A 14831-nucleotide genomic window follows, 5' to 3' on the forward strand; every position below is an offset into this window, starting at 1 on the left:
TTGTCCCGGAGGCTGGGAAGGAGGAGGTTGTCAACACCAGATGCATAGCTGGTTGCCCTCCAATCACTTTTGACTCTTAAAAAGAGAGCAAAAACTTTAAATTTACAATCAAATGTGCTTCTTCCAAAGTTTATACGACCACCTCTTCCATAAAAACCTTATATGTTAACAATGGGACACTTGCATAAATCCAAGCCCTTGCCTCCAGGCTGTGGGGGGTTTGTCAACACTAGAGGCACAGTTATTTGACCTTTGGACTATTTTTTTTACAAAAATGGCTATATCAAAACTTTGATCGGAAGCAAATGGGGAAGAGACGGCGTGGGAGGGGGAAGGACTTGTTACTCTCCGATCACTTTTGACTCTTACAAAGGGTATCATAACTTTCAATTTTCAGTTGAACGAGCCTCCTTCGAAGTTTATATTATCACCCCTTCCATAAAAACATTTATGTTAACAATGGATAACTTGCATAGTTTACAGCCGTTGCCCCAGGGCTGAGGGAGCTTTGCCAACTCCTGAGCTATGATCATTTAACTGCTGGACTATTTTGAACAAAATGGCTATATGAAAGTTTTGTTCGCATACATTTGGGGAAAAAGGGCTTGGTGATGGGGAGGGAGGGGGGTTGTGGTGGCTGGTTGTCCTCCGATCACTTTTCATTTTTAAAAGGGCAGCGGTGTTATCGATTTCCAAACGAATTAGTCCCCTCCAAAGTATATTTAACGACGCATTCCATAACAAACTTATATCTTATCAATCGGCAACTAACATAATTTATAGTCCTTGTCCCGAGAGCTGGGGGGTCGATTATGGATGCATACTTGTTTGGCCTTTGAAGTATTTTGAACAAAGTGGCCATTTTAAAGTTTTGATCGGATGCATCAGGGAGAAAACGATGTTGGGGAAGAGGAGGGCTGGTTGCCCTCCGATTACTTTTGCAACTTAAAAAGGGAGCTAGAACCTTCGATTTCCCATCTAATGAACCTCTTCCAAAGTTTATACGATCCCCCCTTCCACGAACAGCTTATATTATAAACAATTGGCAACTCACATAATTTGCAACCCTTGTCCCCCAGGCTGTGGGGGTTTTATCAACCTTGGAGGCATAGTTATTTGACTTTTGATTACTTTTTGACTTTTGATTACGTTATTTGATTACTTTTTGACTTCTTGATTAGTTATTTGATTTAGTTATTTGACTTTTTGATTTAGTTATTCGACTTTTTGATTAATTTTTGACTTTTGATCACGTTATTTGATTACTTTTGACACAGTCGTACTTTTATCAACTACATTTAATATCTAGACTAGTACCAATATTTATAGCAGGACTTATAAATAAACTGATAGACGACAGAAAAAAAAAGAGAATAAAAAGGAAGACCAAGAAGAACAATACCTGAGTTTTTGCACATATTCGAATGTGTCACACAATAGAACCATTGTTCTCACCTAACGGCTTCTCATGTTGACGTTTGCAAGAGTATCTTCTCCAAAAATTGACTTGGTATACAAATTGGCTGCCACCATATTGCAATCTCCAGCTAAAGTCTATAAAAAGGGAAAAACAGACATTTTCTTTTTTAAGGAGCTATTTAGGAACAGTTGAGATAGCCCTAGTCTCGGCAAAAGAGTGCTGAATAGAAGAAAACTCTCCTGAGTCACTGATGACACATAGGGCGTAAAATAGACGTTTGGTTGCTCAATCTTTTTCACAGGAACTGGTAACAAGCCTGTCATCCAGCCATGCGACAGCTGAAATCGATCCCTTGACAACGTATTGCCAAGTAGAGTATCAATACACCCTGCTATTACAGGATATGGCCTGAATAGGTTAGTCTAGAAATACGATTCTCAAAAATATCATAATGATCACCAAGATAAGAAGTTGTTTAAACCTATATCTTGTATATGAGGAGTATATTAGAGCTGTGTGAATTCAGCAAATGCAGGAATTGTTGTGCCATAAAATACACAGATGTTTGAAATTGACAGCTTGAAAAGGACTGCCATTTATATTTTCCTTGCAGTAGAAACTATTTACGGCAAATCTTTGGTACTAACCATGGAATTAGATAATGATCTATTAATAAAGTAACGAATTTACTATACTACTGACATACTATGGAGAGAGATTTTTCGTTACATCTACTCAAAATAATACTAAATAGTAATTCAAGTATATTGCCATGTAAATAGCTAAAGAGATGAATCGATAAAATGATAAACAATCAGTACTTATTGACGATACGAAGGTTAAGCATTATTGAACTGAATCTTCGTTTTGTCGTTAAGACTTTCAAAATCAATAACAGCCCCATAGCTAAAAATAACTTACCTGTAATCAATCAATTGCCATGAGAACAAAGTCTATTTGAAAAGTTTTATTAAAATTATGAATTACAGTCTGTGGCGCTTATTCAACTTAAGAAGCCCATATCTCAGCATTTGCTTCGCTTTAATACTTAACAAAAAGACAAGAGAGTAAGGGAAATAAAACTGTCGTCTTTATTTATATTAAAAGTTAAGAAGATGCAATTGTTAGGCTCAGTTGGCTTCCACTTAATAAATATTACGAGGTTAATAAAAAAAAAAGAAAATTGAAGGCCTTTGTTGTGGGCCATAAAAAGATAGAACTAAAACAAAATAGTAAATGTTCAACCCAGGAACTGGAACTAAAAGGGCACTACCTGATAGGATGATATTCTTCAATTTATGCCCGTTTCTCAATTTTAGCCCCTAATCAAGCCTGGAGAGCTTGCAAACTTATAAGACTAATAAAATGAGCTAGTCCTCCAGGATTCCCCATTAACCCCATCTATGAATAGTCAGGTTGGATTGTCGTACTGCGACGCTAGAGGTGAAATTCTTGGACCGTCGCAAGACGAACAACTGCGAAAGCATTTGCCAAGAATGTTTTCATTAATCAAGAACGAAAGTTAAAGGTTCGAAGGCGATCAGATACCGCCTTAGTTCTAACCATAAACGATGCCAACCAGCGATCCGCGGACGTTACTTGAATGACTCCGCGGGCAGCTTCCGGGAAACCAAAGTGTTTGGGTTCCGGGGGAGGTATGGTTGCAAAGCTGAAACTTAAAGGAATTGACGAAGTCCACCACCAGGAGTGGAGCCTGCGGCTTAATTTGACTCAACACGGGAAACCTCACCAGGCCCGGACACTGGAAGGATTGACAGATTGAGAGCTCTTTCTTGGTTCAGTGGGTGGTGGTGCATGGCCGTTCTTAGTTGGTGGAGCGATTTGTCTGGTTAATTCCAATAACGAACGAGACTCTAGCCTGCTAAATAGATGATGGATCCTAGTGGTGGATCGCTCTTCTTAGAGGGACAAGTGGCGTCTAGCCATATGAGAGTGAGCAATAACAGGTCTGTGATGCCGTTAGATGTCCTGGGCTGCACGCGCGCTAAAATGGAAGAATCAGCGCGTCCTCCCTGTCCGAGATGACCGGGTAACCGCTGAACTTCTTCCGTGGTTGGGATTGGGGACTGCAAGGATCCCCATGAACCAGGGATCCCTAGTAGGTGCAAGTCATTAGCTTGCGTCGATTACGTCCCTGCCTTTTGTTCACATCGCCCGTCGCTACTACCGATTGAATGATTTAGTGAGAACTTCGGACGACTCGCCAGGGCAGCCTCCGGGCCGCTCGTGGTGTGGTTGAAAGTTGTTCAAAGTTGATCCTTTAGAGGAAGTAAAAGCCGTAACAAAGTTTCCGTAGGTGAACCTGCGGAAGGATCATTAGCGTTTGATAAACGAGAAGGAGACTTTATGGCCATGTGTGGTCAGTAGTTTTTTCCGAATTGTTGTTATTGATACACGTCCCCGTGTTTGATGTTTGAGGTGCACAAGTAGGTTTTGCCTATTGTGAGGGGGTGGTACCCTTGTGCAGCATCATTCATGGGGGCACTTCGTTGAATAATGGAGTGCTCAACGGAGTCTTGAGGAATGGTGGGCTTTGACAGCAGTCCATTGTGGTGGATTTGCCTAAAAAGTTTAGTTTGTTGATTTAATGGAGAATCGGTGAGACCATTGACTGACTTTGAGGACTTGAACTAGCTCTGTAGTGGGGGCTCTCAGAAGAGTGGGAGCATGCAAAGCTTGTGAAGGTAGCCAAGTCAATGGAATTACTTTGACGTCCCTGTTGAGACAAACCCAACACTGAGGTGAGTCTTGCTGCCTATGTTTGTGTGGGGGATCTCGAGATGATATACTGGGTTATTGTCTCAAGGTCTTGGTATCTGTGGCCATTATTCTAGGATGGTAGTGGGATTTTTGGCAGCACAACTAGATTTGGACCTTGCTTTTGCAAACGGGGGCTCTTGTGAGGAAACGACAGCCTGCAAAGCTTGTGACACATCTTGAGTTGTGTACGAGGGCCAAAGTCATGCCATCTGAAAAATAATGGACATTCGATTACTAACACTGTGGTAGTTGCTGCCCCAGCAACATTTTGGTGGGGCCCGGGAAGCACTCTTTACCCTTTCTGAGGGCCCAAGTGGTGCAAGACGAAGGGATTGGCTTGGTCAAAAGAGATGCGCGGAAGTCCTCGGGTGAGCCAAAGTCTTGCACTGCGACTACACTAATGTAGCATCGATTTTGCAAGCAATATGCCATCATGCTCTTGACATCTCGATGTATATTTTCTACGTGTGAATTCGTAGTGAAAAATAGTCATATTGGGGACTAGAGTGGCTCTGTGATTCAAGGATCATGGATATACCACTCCGCGAGACTAAAGGGAGTGAAGGTGAGCTTGCCCCAATAGAGTATGGCTTGAGGTGTGCAAGGGTGCAATTGCATTGGCCTTGTTTGGGGGAGAATTTGAAACATTCATTAGAATGACCCCGGAGGATGAATCACTTGGCTCACATTACGAAGACGAACGCAGCTAGACGCCTGATTCCATGCGAACTGCAGGACACATGGAACGTCTATATTTTGAATGCAAATTGCATGTCCAGCCTTTGAGCTTGGACTACGTCTGGCTGAGAGACGGATGTTTTTATCATACGGTATTTGGGTACCGTCACAGCGAGGCTCCTTGCTTCTATAGGGCCGTTGATGTCAACGCCTATAGAGGATGCAAGCGATCTCGTCAAGTTTTGTGTCAACTGTTTATGTTGAGAGGATTTGGTGAGAGGTATTTGGTCTCGCTTACTGGTCTCATTTGCCTCTTTGTTGTGGGCTATTGGTTAAGGGAATCAATAGTACAAGGAGTGCAAGTGATCTCATCAAGTAAGACAAGGCCCAGGGCTATGCCTCTTGTGGATCACCCTTTTACTTGTCACCCAACTGGGTAATGGTACCTGAGCTCCTTTTTGGTGGAACTTAAAGGAGGTGTTACACATTATGGGTGTACAGAGTATATAAGGGCCCAATGAGGATGAAAATCCAATTCTTCTTGGCTAAAACACTTTGACTGACAGCCTTTTGTCACAGGAATGGACTACTATGACTTTGGTAGTAGGAAATTGGTTTATTTGATGTTGAACTGTTGACTCCAACAGGCATGCTGGCATTACTGGGTTTGTGATGATCAGGTGACTTTGGTGATTGGTTTGAAAAACGAATGACCCTGTCAGTTTATGAAATCCCCCCGGCCTCAGCTCAGGCGAGACGACCCGCTTGACTTAAGCATATTAGTCAGCGGAGGAAAAGAAACTAACAAGGATTCCCTTAGTAGCGGTAAACGAAACCATTTTATTGGGAAATGACAAAGAGTGTATGCCAATATACCGCTGAGAGGTAACACAATAACATGTACCTAAACACACCTTTTGGGACGTCTGTCTTGCTATTCTTAATCAGATAGAATTAAGCAAAAACTTTATACACCAGCCAGGGCCACCCTTTAAAAGTTTTTGTTGGATGAAACCCATACTGTCAAACTAACAAAAAAGTGAATTATAAAAACTGTTTTGCCATCTGATAAGCAGCATGCTGACAGCTTAGGATCAACAAATATTGTTATTAGGTCTAGACTAAACTGGATATTAGAATGGTCCAGTTACCAAATGGAATAACTTTACAAAATATTAACAAAACTAGCAAAGAAGACAAATTTCTAATTTCTGTTATAATATTACCAGTCATTTTGTGAAAATCATCCACAAAATTTTTTCCTTGTTAATGTATTTACTTCTGAATTTCCACACGAAGGATCTGTCTTTAAATGTATTACACTCTGAAATTAGGTAAATTTACATCTAAAAAAATAATAAACACGCCCAAATCATTCTGATGTTTATTATGACTCAGTGGTAGAAGTTTTTATTATTTTTCATTTTTATAGAAAATTTACTTTTTCCGGAAAAAGGAATTTAATCAGCCAGGCTTCCTCTTGACTTTATTTTATCAAGACATAATTTGATACAGCGGTGAAACTCCACTTGTTGACGCCACACTGATCAGAACTTCGTACACTTTGATTTTACAATCAATCACTTCAAAATATTTCGCTAGGACAAGCAAAATATTTAGGGAGATGATAATACAATTTATTCTAGAAAAATCCGAACACTAGGATTTAGTTCAGCATTCAAACCTTTCGTTACGACTGAATTTATATTTCTAGCTACAAAACATGAGTCGAAGCTTTAGCGTAAATTCATATCGAAACGCCCCACCAACTTTTATTATTACGAGCGATCGGCAAGTCATCGAAATGGTGGCATATCAAATGCCTCACATCATTGCATTTTTATTTGATGAGCATAAAAATACGACAGCAAAAATTTTCCACCATTATTAAATTTCAAAAAAAAAGAAAAAAAACTGCTGGAACTTTTCATAATAGGTAAGAAAACATGTGTTTACATATATTTAAATTTTAAGGCTCATTCGCCTTAGTAGAAGGGGGTCTAGATGGCTCCTCATATCCTATTCTGTTCCCAAAAAAAAAACCTTAACAAAAATCTAAACAATAAAGAAACCTTAAAGAACTGTCGTTTTGTAGCCATAGAAGTCTTGAACACTGACAGAGCTAATAATTTCCCCCTGGAAAATAATAAAATCGAATAAAAGTTATACTTATAAAAAGTGAATATAAAGCATAATTTATAAATGGCTTCATAATTAGCTCTCTAATCATTTGTCTAAGACAAATGAGCCTTAAAATACCCTCAGTCGTTCCTGAAATTTTACTGATAAGCTCTTTTGACAGTTAGCATGCACCTGGCATAATATGATTGTTTCTGGAATTCATCTTCAAAATTCTGGAGGGTTATGACATCCCCACAGGCATAGTTAACATTTAAAGCATTCTGGTCAAGCTAGCTATTTTAAAATTTTGATCGAATTTTTTTTGGAGACAGGGCAGATAAAAAGGGCATGGGAGGGGTTCTGACAGCCCTCCAACCATAATAATACTTCTACCTAATCGTTTCCTTATAGTTTGAACTTAATACCCTCTGCGGTACTTAAGATCTGCCTTTTTGATAAGACAGATTTCCTTTTCCTAATGATAAATCATTGCTGTAAGCAAAGGATAGACTGCATAACTTACACTCCTTCATCCGAGGCTGAAGAGGGCATGGCATCCCTAGAGGCATAGCTATTAGACCTTTTGACTAGTTAGAAAAAAAAATTACGAAATTTCGACCTTTGTCGAGGAGAGGGGTCACATTAAAAGAGCAAGGAAGGGGGATCAACCCTGAGGGATAGCTATTTGACCTCTTGCACTATTTTAAACAAATTGGCTATCTCAAAACTTTTATCGGGTACATTTGGGAAAAAAGTTCTTGTGGGTTGTGGTTGTCCTCCCATCACTCGACTATTAACAGGACACTGGAATTTTCAATTCCTAATTGAATGACCCCCTACAAATTCTGTATGACCACCCTTTCCATATAAACCTTATATATTAGAAACAGGCAACTAGCGTAACTTAAAGCCTTTGTCCCGGAGGCTGGGGAGGAGGAGGTTGTCAACACCAGATGCATGGCTGGTTGCCCTCCAATCACCTTTGACTCTTGAAAAGGGAGCAAAGACTTTAAATTTACAATCAAATGTGCTTCTTCCAAAGTTTATACGGCCACCTCTTCCATAAAAACCATATATGTTAACAATGGGACACTTGCATAAATCCAAGCCCTTGCCTCCAGGTTTTGAGGGGTTTGTCAACACTAGAGGCGTAGTTATTTGACCTTTGGGCTATTTTTTACAAAAATGGCTACATCAAAACTTTGATCGGATGCAATTGGGGAAGAGACGGCGTGGGAGGGGGAAGGACTAGTTACTCTCCGATCACTTTTGACTCTTACAAAGGGTATCATAACTTTCAATTTTCAGTTGAACGAGCCTCCTTCGAAGTTTATATGATCACCCCTTCCATAAATACCTTTATGTTAACAATGGATAACTTACATAGTTTACAACCGTTGCCCCGGGGCTGAGGGAGCTTTCCCAACTCCTGAGCTATGATCATTTAACTGCTGGACTATTTTGAACAAAATGGCTATATGAAAGTTTTGTTCGGATACATTTGGAGAAAAAGGGCTTGGTGATGGGGATGGAGGGGAGGGGGGTTGTGGTGGCTGGTTGTCCTCCGATCACTTTTGATTTTTAAAAAGGGCAGCGGTGTTATCAATTTCCAATCGAATTAGTCCCCTCCAAAGTATATTCAACGACGCATTCCATAAAAAACTTATATCTTATCAATCGGCAACTAGCATAATTTATAGTCCCGAGAGCTGGAGGAGGGGTCGATTCTGGATGCATACTTATTTGGTCTTTGAACTATTTTGAACAAAGTGGCCATTTTAAAGTTTTGATCGGATGCACCAGGGAGAAAACGATGTTGGGGAAGAGGGGGGCTGGTTGCCCTCCGATTACTTTTGACACTTAAAAAGGGAGCTAGAACCTTCGATTACCCATCTAATGAGCCTCTTCCAAAGTTTAAACGATCACCCCTTCCACGAAAAGCTTATATTATAAACAATTGGCAACTCGCATAATTTGCAACCCTTTTCCCCCAGGCTGTGGGGGTTTTGTCAACCTTGGAGGCATACTTATTTGACCTCTGGACTATTATAACAAAATGACTCTGTAAAAATATCGGTTGGATGCATTTGGAGAAAAGAGGGCGTCAGGGGGAGGGGCTAGCTTCTCTCCCATCACTTTCGAATTTTAAAAGGGGCAAAAGAACTTCCGATTTCCAATCAAATGAGGCCCACCAAAGTTTATTCTAACGTTTTTTCGTGTGAAATACCTCTAGAAAAAAGAATAATAATTAATAAATAATAAAACATTGAAACCTTATGACTCTTTACTTTAGGGAACGCTATGGTGCTTCCTCTGATATTGACTTTCTAATTGCTTAAAATCAATATGACAATGTATAATTGGCGTTGAATACGTAATGCTAGGTTATGCAGTTTTTCTTTTTTTTTGGGTGGGGGGGGGGGTAGGTTAGATTTTTTTAGGTTAGAACTCGACTCCTCCGGTCAGCCTCCTTAGCAATCCCAATTTACTCCCCGATCCATGCTGTTACAGACAGGTTTCGTAAAAGTTTTATCCCCTTTATTCTAGAGCACCTTAATAATAATTCATAATTGTGTCCTTGCCAAAATCCCCTTTTCCTCTATTGTCGTTTTTATTTTTGATTTATTGCAATGTTTTTGTAATTGAATTGTCAAGTTTACTGATTCGCTCTTTATCTTTGATAATTTTGCCCTTTTAATTTTTTTAATCTTAAGTGTTTGACTTAATGAACTGATTTGAATTTTTTTTTTAACTTTAACTGACATATAAAGCGAATTCGGCGCTATATAGCTGGTGATAGCTTTTTGAAAATATATCTTATCTTTATGCACAAAAAACGCGTAATGTTAAACAGTTGTAGTATCACAAACATACGAACTCTTTCTATTCCAAATTTACGAAGAGCAACCAGAGCAACACGGTTCATTTTGCCTGCTCACTCCATAGTAACAACTCAAACCAGACTGGAATGTTTTGGCGCGTTTTAGTATACATGTCGATAAGTCGGTAATACCAACATAACTGCTGCGCTCAGTTTGTACTTTTATCAACTACATTTAATATCTAGACTAGTACCAATATTTATGGCACGACTTATAAATAAACTGATAGACGACAGGAAAAAAAGAGAATAAAAAGAAAGGCCAAGAAGAACAATACCTGAGTTTTTGCACAAATTCGAATGTGTCCTACAATAGAACCATTGTTCTCACCTAACGGCTTCTCATGTTGACGTTTGCAAGAGTATCTTCTCCAAAAATTGACTTGGTATACAAATTGGCTGCCACCATATTGCAATCTCCTGCTGAAGTCTATAAAAAGGGAAAAACAGACATTTTCCTTTTTTAAGGAGCTATTTAGGAACAGTTGAGATAGCCCTAGTCACGGCAAAAGAGTGCTAAATAGGAGAGAACCCTCCTGAGTCACTGATGACACATAGGGCGTAAAATAGACGTTTTGGTTGCTCGATCTTTTTCACAGGAACTGGTAGCAAGCCTGTCATCCAGCCATACGACAGCTGAAATCGATCCCTTGACACCGTATTGCCAAGTAGAGTATCAATCCACCCAGCTATTACAGGATATGGCCTGAATAGGTTAGTCTAGAAATACGCTTCTCAAAAATATCATAATGATGACCAAGATAAGAAGTTGTTTAAACCTGTATCTTGTATATGAGGAGTATATTAGAGCTGTGTGAATTCAGCAAATACAGGAATTATTGGGCCATAAAATATACAGATGTCTGAAATTGACAGCTTGAAAAGGACTGTCATTTATATTTTCCTTGCAATAGCAACTATTTACGGAAAATCCTTGGTACGAACCACGGAATTAGATAATGCTCTACTAATAAAGTAACGAATTTATTATACTACTGACATACTATGGAGATAGATTTTTCGTTACATCTACTTAAAATAATACTAAATAGTAATTCACATATATTGCCATGTAAATAGCAAAAGAGATGAATCGATAAAATGATAATCAATCAGTTGTTATTGACAATACGAAGGTTAAGCATTACTGAACTGAATCTTTGTTTTGTCATTAAGACTATCAAAATCCATAAAAACCCCATAGCTAAAAAATAGCTTAACTGTAATGACAATAGGATTACCATGAGAACAAAGTTTATTTGAAAAGTTTTGTTAAAATTATGAATTACAGTCTGTGGCGCTTATTCAACTTAAGAAGCCCATATCTCAGCATTTGCTTCGCTTTATTACTAAACTAAAAGACAAGAGAGTAAGGGAAATAAAACTGCCGTCTTTATTTATATTAAAAGTTAAGAAGATGCAATTGTTAGGCTCAGTTGGCTTCCAGTTAATAAATATTACGAGGTTAATAAAAAAAAGAAAATTGAAGGCCTTTGTTGTGCGCCATAAAAAGAAAAAATTAAAACAAAATAGTAAATGTTCAACCCAGGAGCTGGAACTAAAAGGGCACTACCTGATAGGATGATATTCTTGAATTTATGCCCATGTTTCTCAATTTTAGCCCCTAATCAAGCATGGAGAGCTTGTAAACTTATATGACTAATAAAATAAGCCAGTCCTCCAGGATCCCCCATTAACCCTATCTGTGAATAGTCAGGTTGGATTACAATTTTGTCAATAAAAGTAACGTAGTTTACTTAAGCTCGTTTCTTTTTATTCAATTTAGTAATAATAGATGTTATTCATTCAAGTTCATGTTCCCTTTCATTAATTCTACGATAAATAAGACTTATAGCTACCCAAAAATGGTAACACGTTATATACAAAAAAAACAACAACATGGTACTACTGCTACCACTACTAAGGGCTCACAATGGCACCTAGCCACCTTAAACAAACACAGCTTCACACGCTCTTCTTCTATCCCGCTCTATCCAAAGCTTCCCCCTCTACCTCCTCCTAAGCAGTACAAATTTCCTTTAAATCCTTCCTTACGATCTCCAACTCGGGGATGACCTGCTTTTCCTTTGGTCCTAGATGGATGGCAGAAAAAGACAATCTTTGCAATCTGAAATCCTTTATCTACAAAACGCGTCCTAGCCATCTCAACCTTTCAAAAACCTTCCAAGAATGCTTGGAAATTTCTTGTCCAACCAAGACCCTAGCAATTGAATGCTATTTTCTCAGTTAAAATTCAACAACAACATTATTACATAGACAAATACGCAAAATAAACCATGCCTACAGGTTTAATTAGACATGATGTGCTAAAAGTCCAAAGAAAGAAAAAGAAGAAAAGATAAAGGGAAAACCTTTGCTGGTGTCAAGCACTTCATATTGGTAGATCCAAGCAAATTTTCTATATATTTGTGCAGGTCAGTAAGAGTAGTGTTCACAGTGAACTTATTTTCCCATTCAAAATCGGCCCGCATTTGCCTGAAGTCCTCAAGATTACACGCAGCTGGAACAATGTAATCCTTGATATCAACATGAATATCATTAATAATGATAATATTTCGATCTGATTGAGAGCCACCCACATCATAAACTGTAAGAAAATAAAATAGGTAAAATTCAACCGGATTAGTAACGACCTTTTCTAGTTTAATCTGGTCCGGTCCCTGATATTCCTGCCAAATTTAATTGCCCTAGTTTACCTGGATGTGCCTAAATTAGCAAAACCGGGACAGACCGACAGACTGACAGAATTTGCGATCGCTATATGTCACTTGGTTAATACCAAGTGCCATAAAAAAAAAAAAATAAACTCCAACAATAGCTTTGTTTGTATCATCAAAGCTATATCTAAATACCGTGAAATCTTTAATGGTGATATAATCATGAGGAGACAAAACGAAAGAAGAGGGCTTTCCTACAAGTTTCAAATCTCCGATTGTTGCTATTTCTAGGATACAGTTTTGAAAAGTATCACCTAACACAAAAATAAAAAAAAGTACATATATAACTATGTTATGCGCAAGGAAATCATGATAAATATAGAAAATAATTTCAAAGACTACACTGGCTACGCCCGATGGGGAAAAAATATGAAGAAGTAAAATGGAGGACATTTTCAGTTAGTACAAAAAGGAAGGATAAATATCCAGATATTTTGATTGAAACCTTTACTCAACTGTAACCAATATACAAAGTAAAGAGTAAAAATATAAGTATAAAATATAAGTATAAAGTATAAAACTTATAATATTATGATTACAGCAAAAAAATTCAACTGAACTTAATAATAAGGAAAAAGAAAGAAAATGAAATATCAATTACCTTTACAGGCACAATGTGTTAGGCACAGTATTATTCTGTATATTATGAAGTAAGAACTGTATCCTAAGTTCTCACTGACCAAATGCTTGTCATACACCCACCTCTCCCATAATGTGCAAATATATAGCCCAAATAATTTATTTTCCATTTATTGTACCAGATGTCTTTGTCTTTTCTCACGCTTAGCTGAAAGAAACTAACAAAGAAACCGGTTCTACAGTGCGTCAATGGATGAAAAACTTAACATAGGGGCTGTAACAGACAGGTACCTAAGGTTGTAGTAAGATTCAATGTTCTTAGTCAAGTTAAAAAAAAAAAAAAAGCAAGGAGATATGGAGACGCATAATATTTGTTAAAAGATTACTTTAAAAAGGATTCAAGTTTTCATAAATTTAATGAAGGAAAAATAATTTATTGGAGAGTAATTTTTGTCAAAATTTTCTTGTTTTTGTTCCTTTGAAACTGAAAATCAGTGTTCCCAGTCAGGGTCGTCAATTTGTAGAGGGGGAGTTTTCCCTAGATACTTGCCCCCTCGGTTTTTTAAATACTATTCTAGGAGTACTTTTATTGAAAAATACTATTTTTAAAGAATCTTCACTGAAAAAACAAATGAATAAAAAGCTCCCCCAGACAGGGTTAATTCAAAAAAAGAGAAAAACAAGGACACTTGTCAGATTAAAAAACCGATCATTAACTAAAAAACTGAGCCAATACAACAAATTCTCCGATTAATAATGTTTACAAATGCAGGAATGAAACTCTTGCTGTTTCTCTCGCGGATTGGTGGGAGAGGTTGAAGGGTAAAGACTTTCTGGAAGTTGGTTCATTGAGGTCGGGATCTTAAAGGTTGAAAAGGCGGGGAGAATAAATCTTGGAAACGGGGGGTTTGTCATGGCCTTAGTGAAATAGACCTTATGGGGATGTATTTTACTAATCAAACTCGTTAAAACCATCATTATTTGGTCCAACTTTCTGACTTGCTCGCTTTCCGTTTGTTTAACTTTAACTTGACTTCTTTTAGATACTTGACAAGTATATTACAATTTCTCCGGAAAATATCTAGCAAATCTGTCTCCATTGTTCGGAACGCCCATGCTTCATGGTCATAATTGTGACCCTGTACCATGGCCCTCTGCTATGTCACATACATGACTATTGACCCCGCTCTATCCATTACAATTGTATATGACATCACTAAGTGTCTCTTTTAAATTTATTTATCTTCGTTTTGCAATAAAAGCGGTATACAGTTTATACTGAAAATCCAATTTGTTCCTGTCAGAGTAACTAATATGTATCTAATACTTCTAGTAGATACATAATGTATCCAATACTTAAATGTATCTAATAATTATAGATGCATAAATGTATCTAATACTTCTTTTACATGCTCACGGTAATCCCCTAACTGCAAAAATAACATTTAAGCATTGATTTAGTCAAGCTCATTGATTTAGCATTGACTTTTGATATAGCCATTTTGTTTAACGTAGTTGAAAGGTCTGGAAATTACGGCTTTGAGAATGAAATCCCCCCCCCAAGACAAAGGTTTTTAATTATGACTTTGGGGCATATCAGGTTTTTATAGAAAAAGTTGTTGTAGAAACATCA

The 14831-nt window shown here is 38.0% G+C and overlaps 1 protein-coding gene across 3 annotated transcripts in view; it reads right to left on the reverse strand.

The window, feature by feature from the left end:
• The window catches only part of LOC136041869 (coatomer subunit beta-like), a 36570-nt gene extending 23498 nt beyond the window's left edge, over positions 1–13072 (reverse strand). Inside the window, exons 1-3 of one of the 3 annotated variants that reach the window (XM_065726651.1) lie at positions 12254–13072; positions 10160–10311; positions 1403–1554 (exon numbers count right to left, since the gene is read on the reverse strand). Coding sequence is in view for 1 of the 3 variants with exons in the window: in XM_065726650.1 (XP_065582722.1) it covers positions 1403–1418 (16 nt within the window). In the remaining 2 variants the exon portion in view is untranslated. The remainder of the gene's footprint in view (positions 1–1402; positions 1555–10159; positions 10312–12253) is intronic. The other 2 variants (XM_065726650.1, XM_065726649.1) reach the window with 2 other exon arrangements.
• Positions 13073–14831: the final 1759 nt, after the last annotated feature.

Source organism: Artemia franciscana, unplaced genomic scaffold (assembly GCF_032884065.1).
Source record: "Artemia franciscana unplaced genomic scaffold, ASM3288406v1 PGA_scaffold_47, whole genome shotgun sequence".
In the NCBI taxonomy this organism is placed as follows: domain Eukaryota; kingdom Metazoa; phylum Arthropoda; class Branchiopoda; order Anostraca; family Artemiidae; genus Artemia; species Artemia franciscana.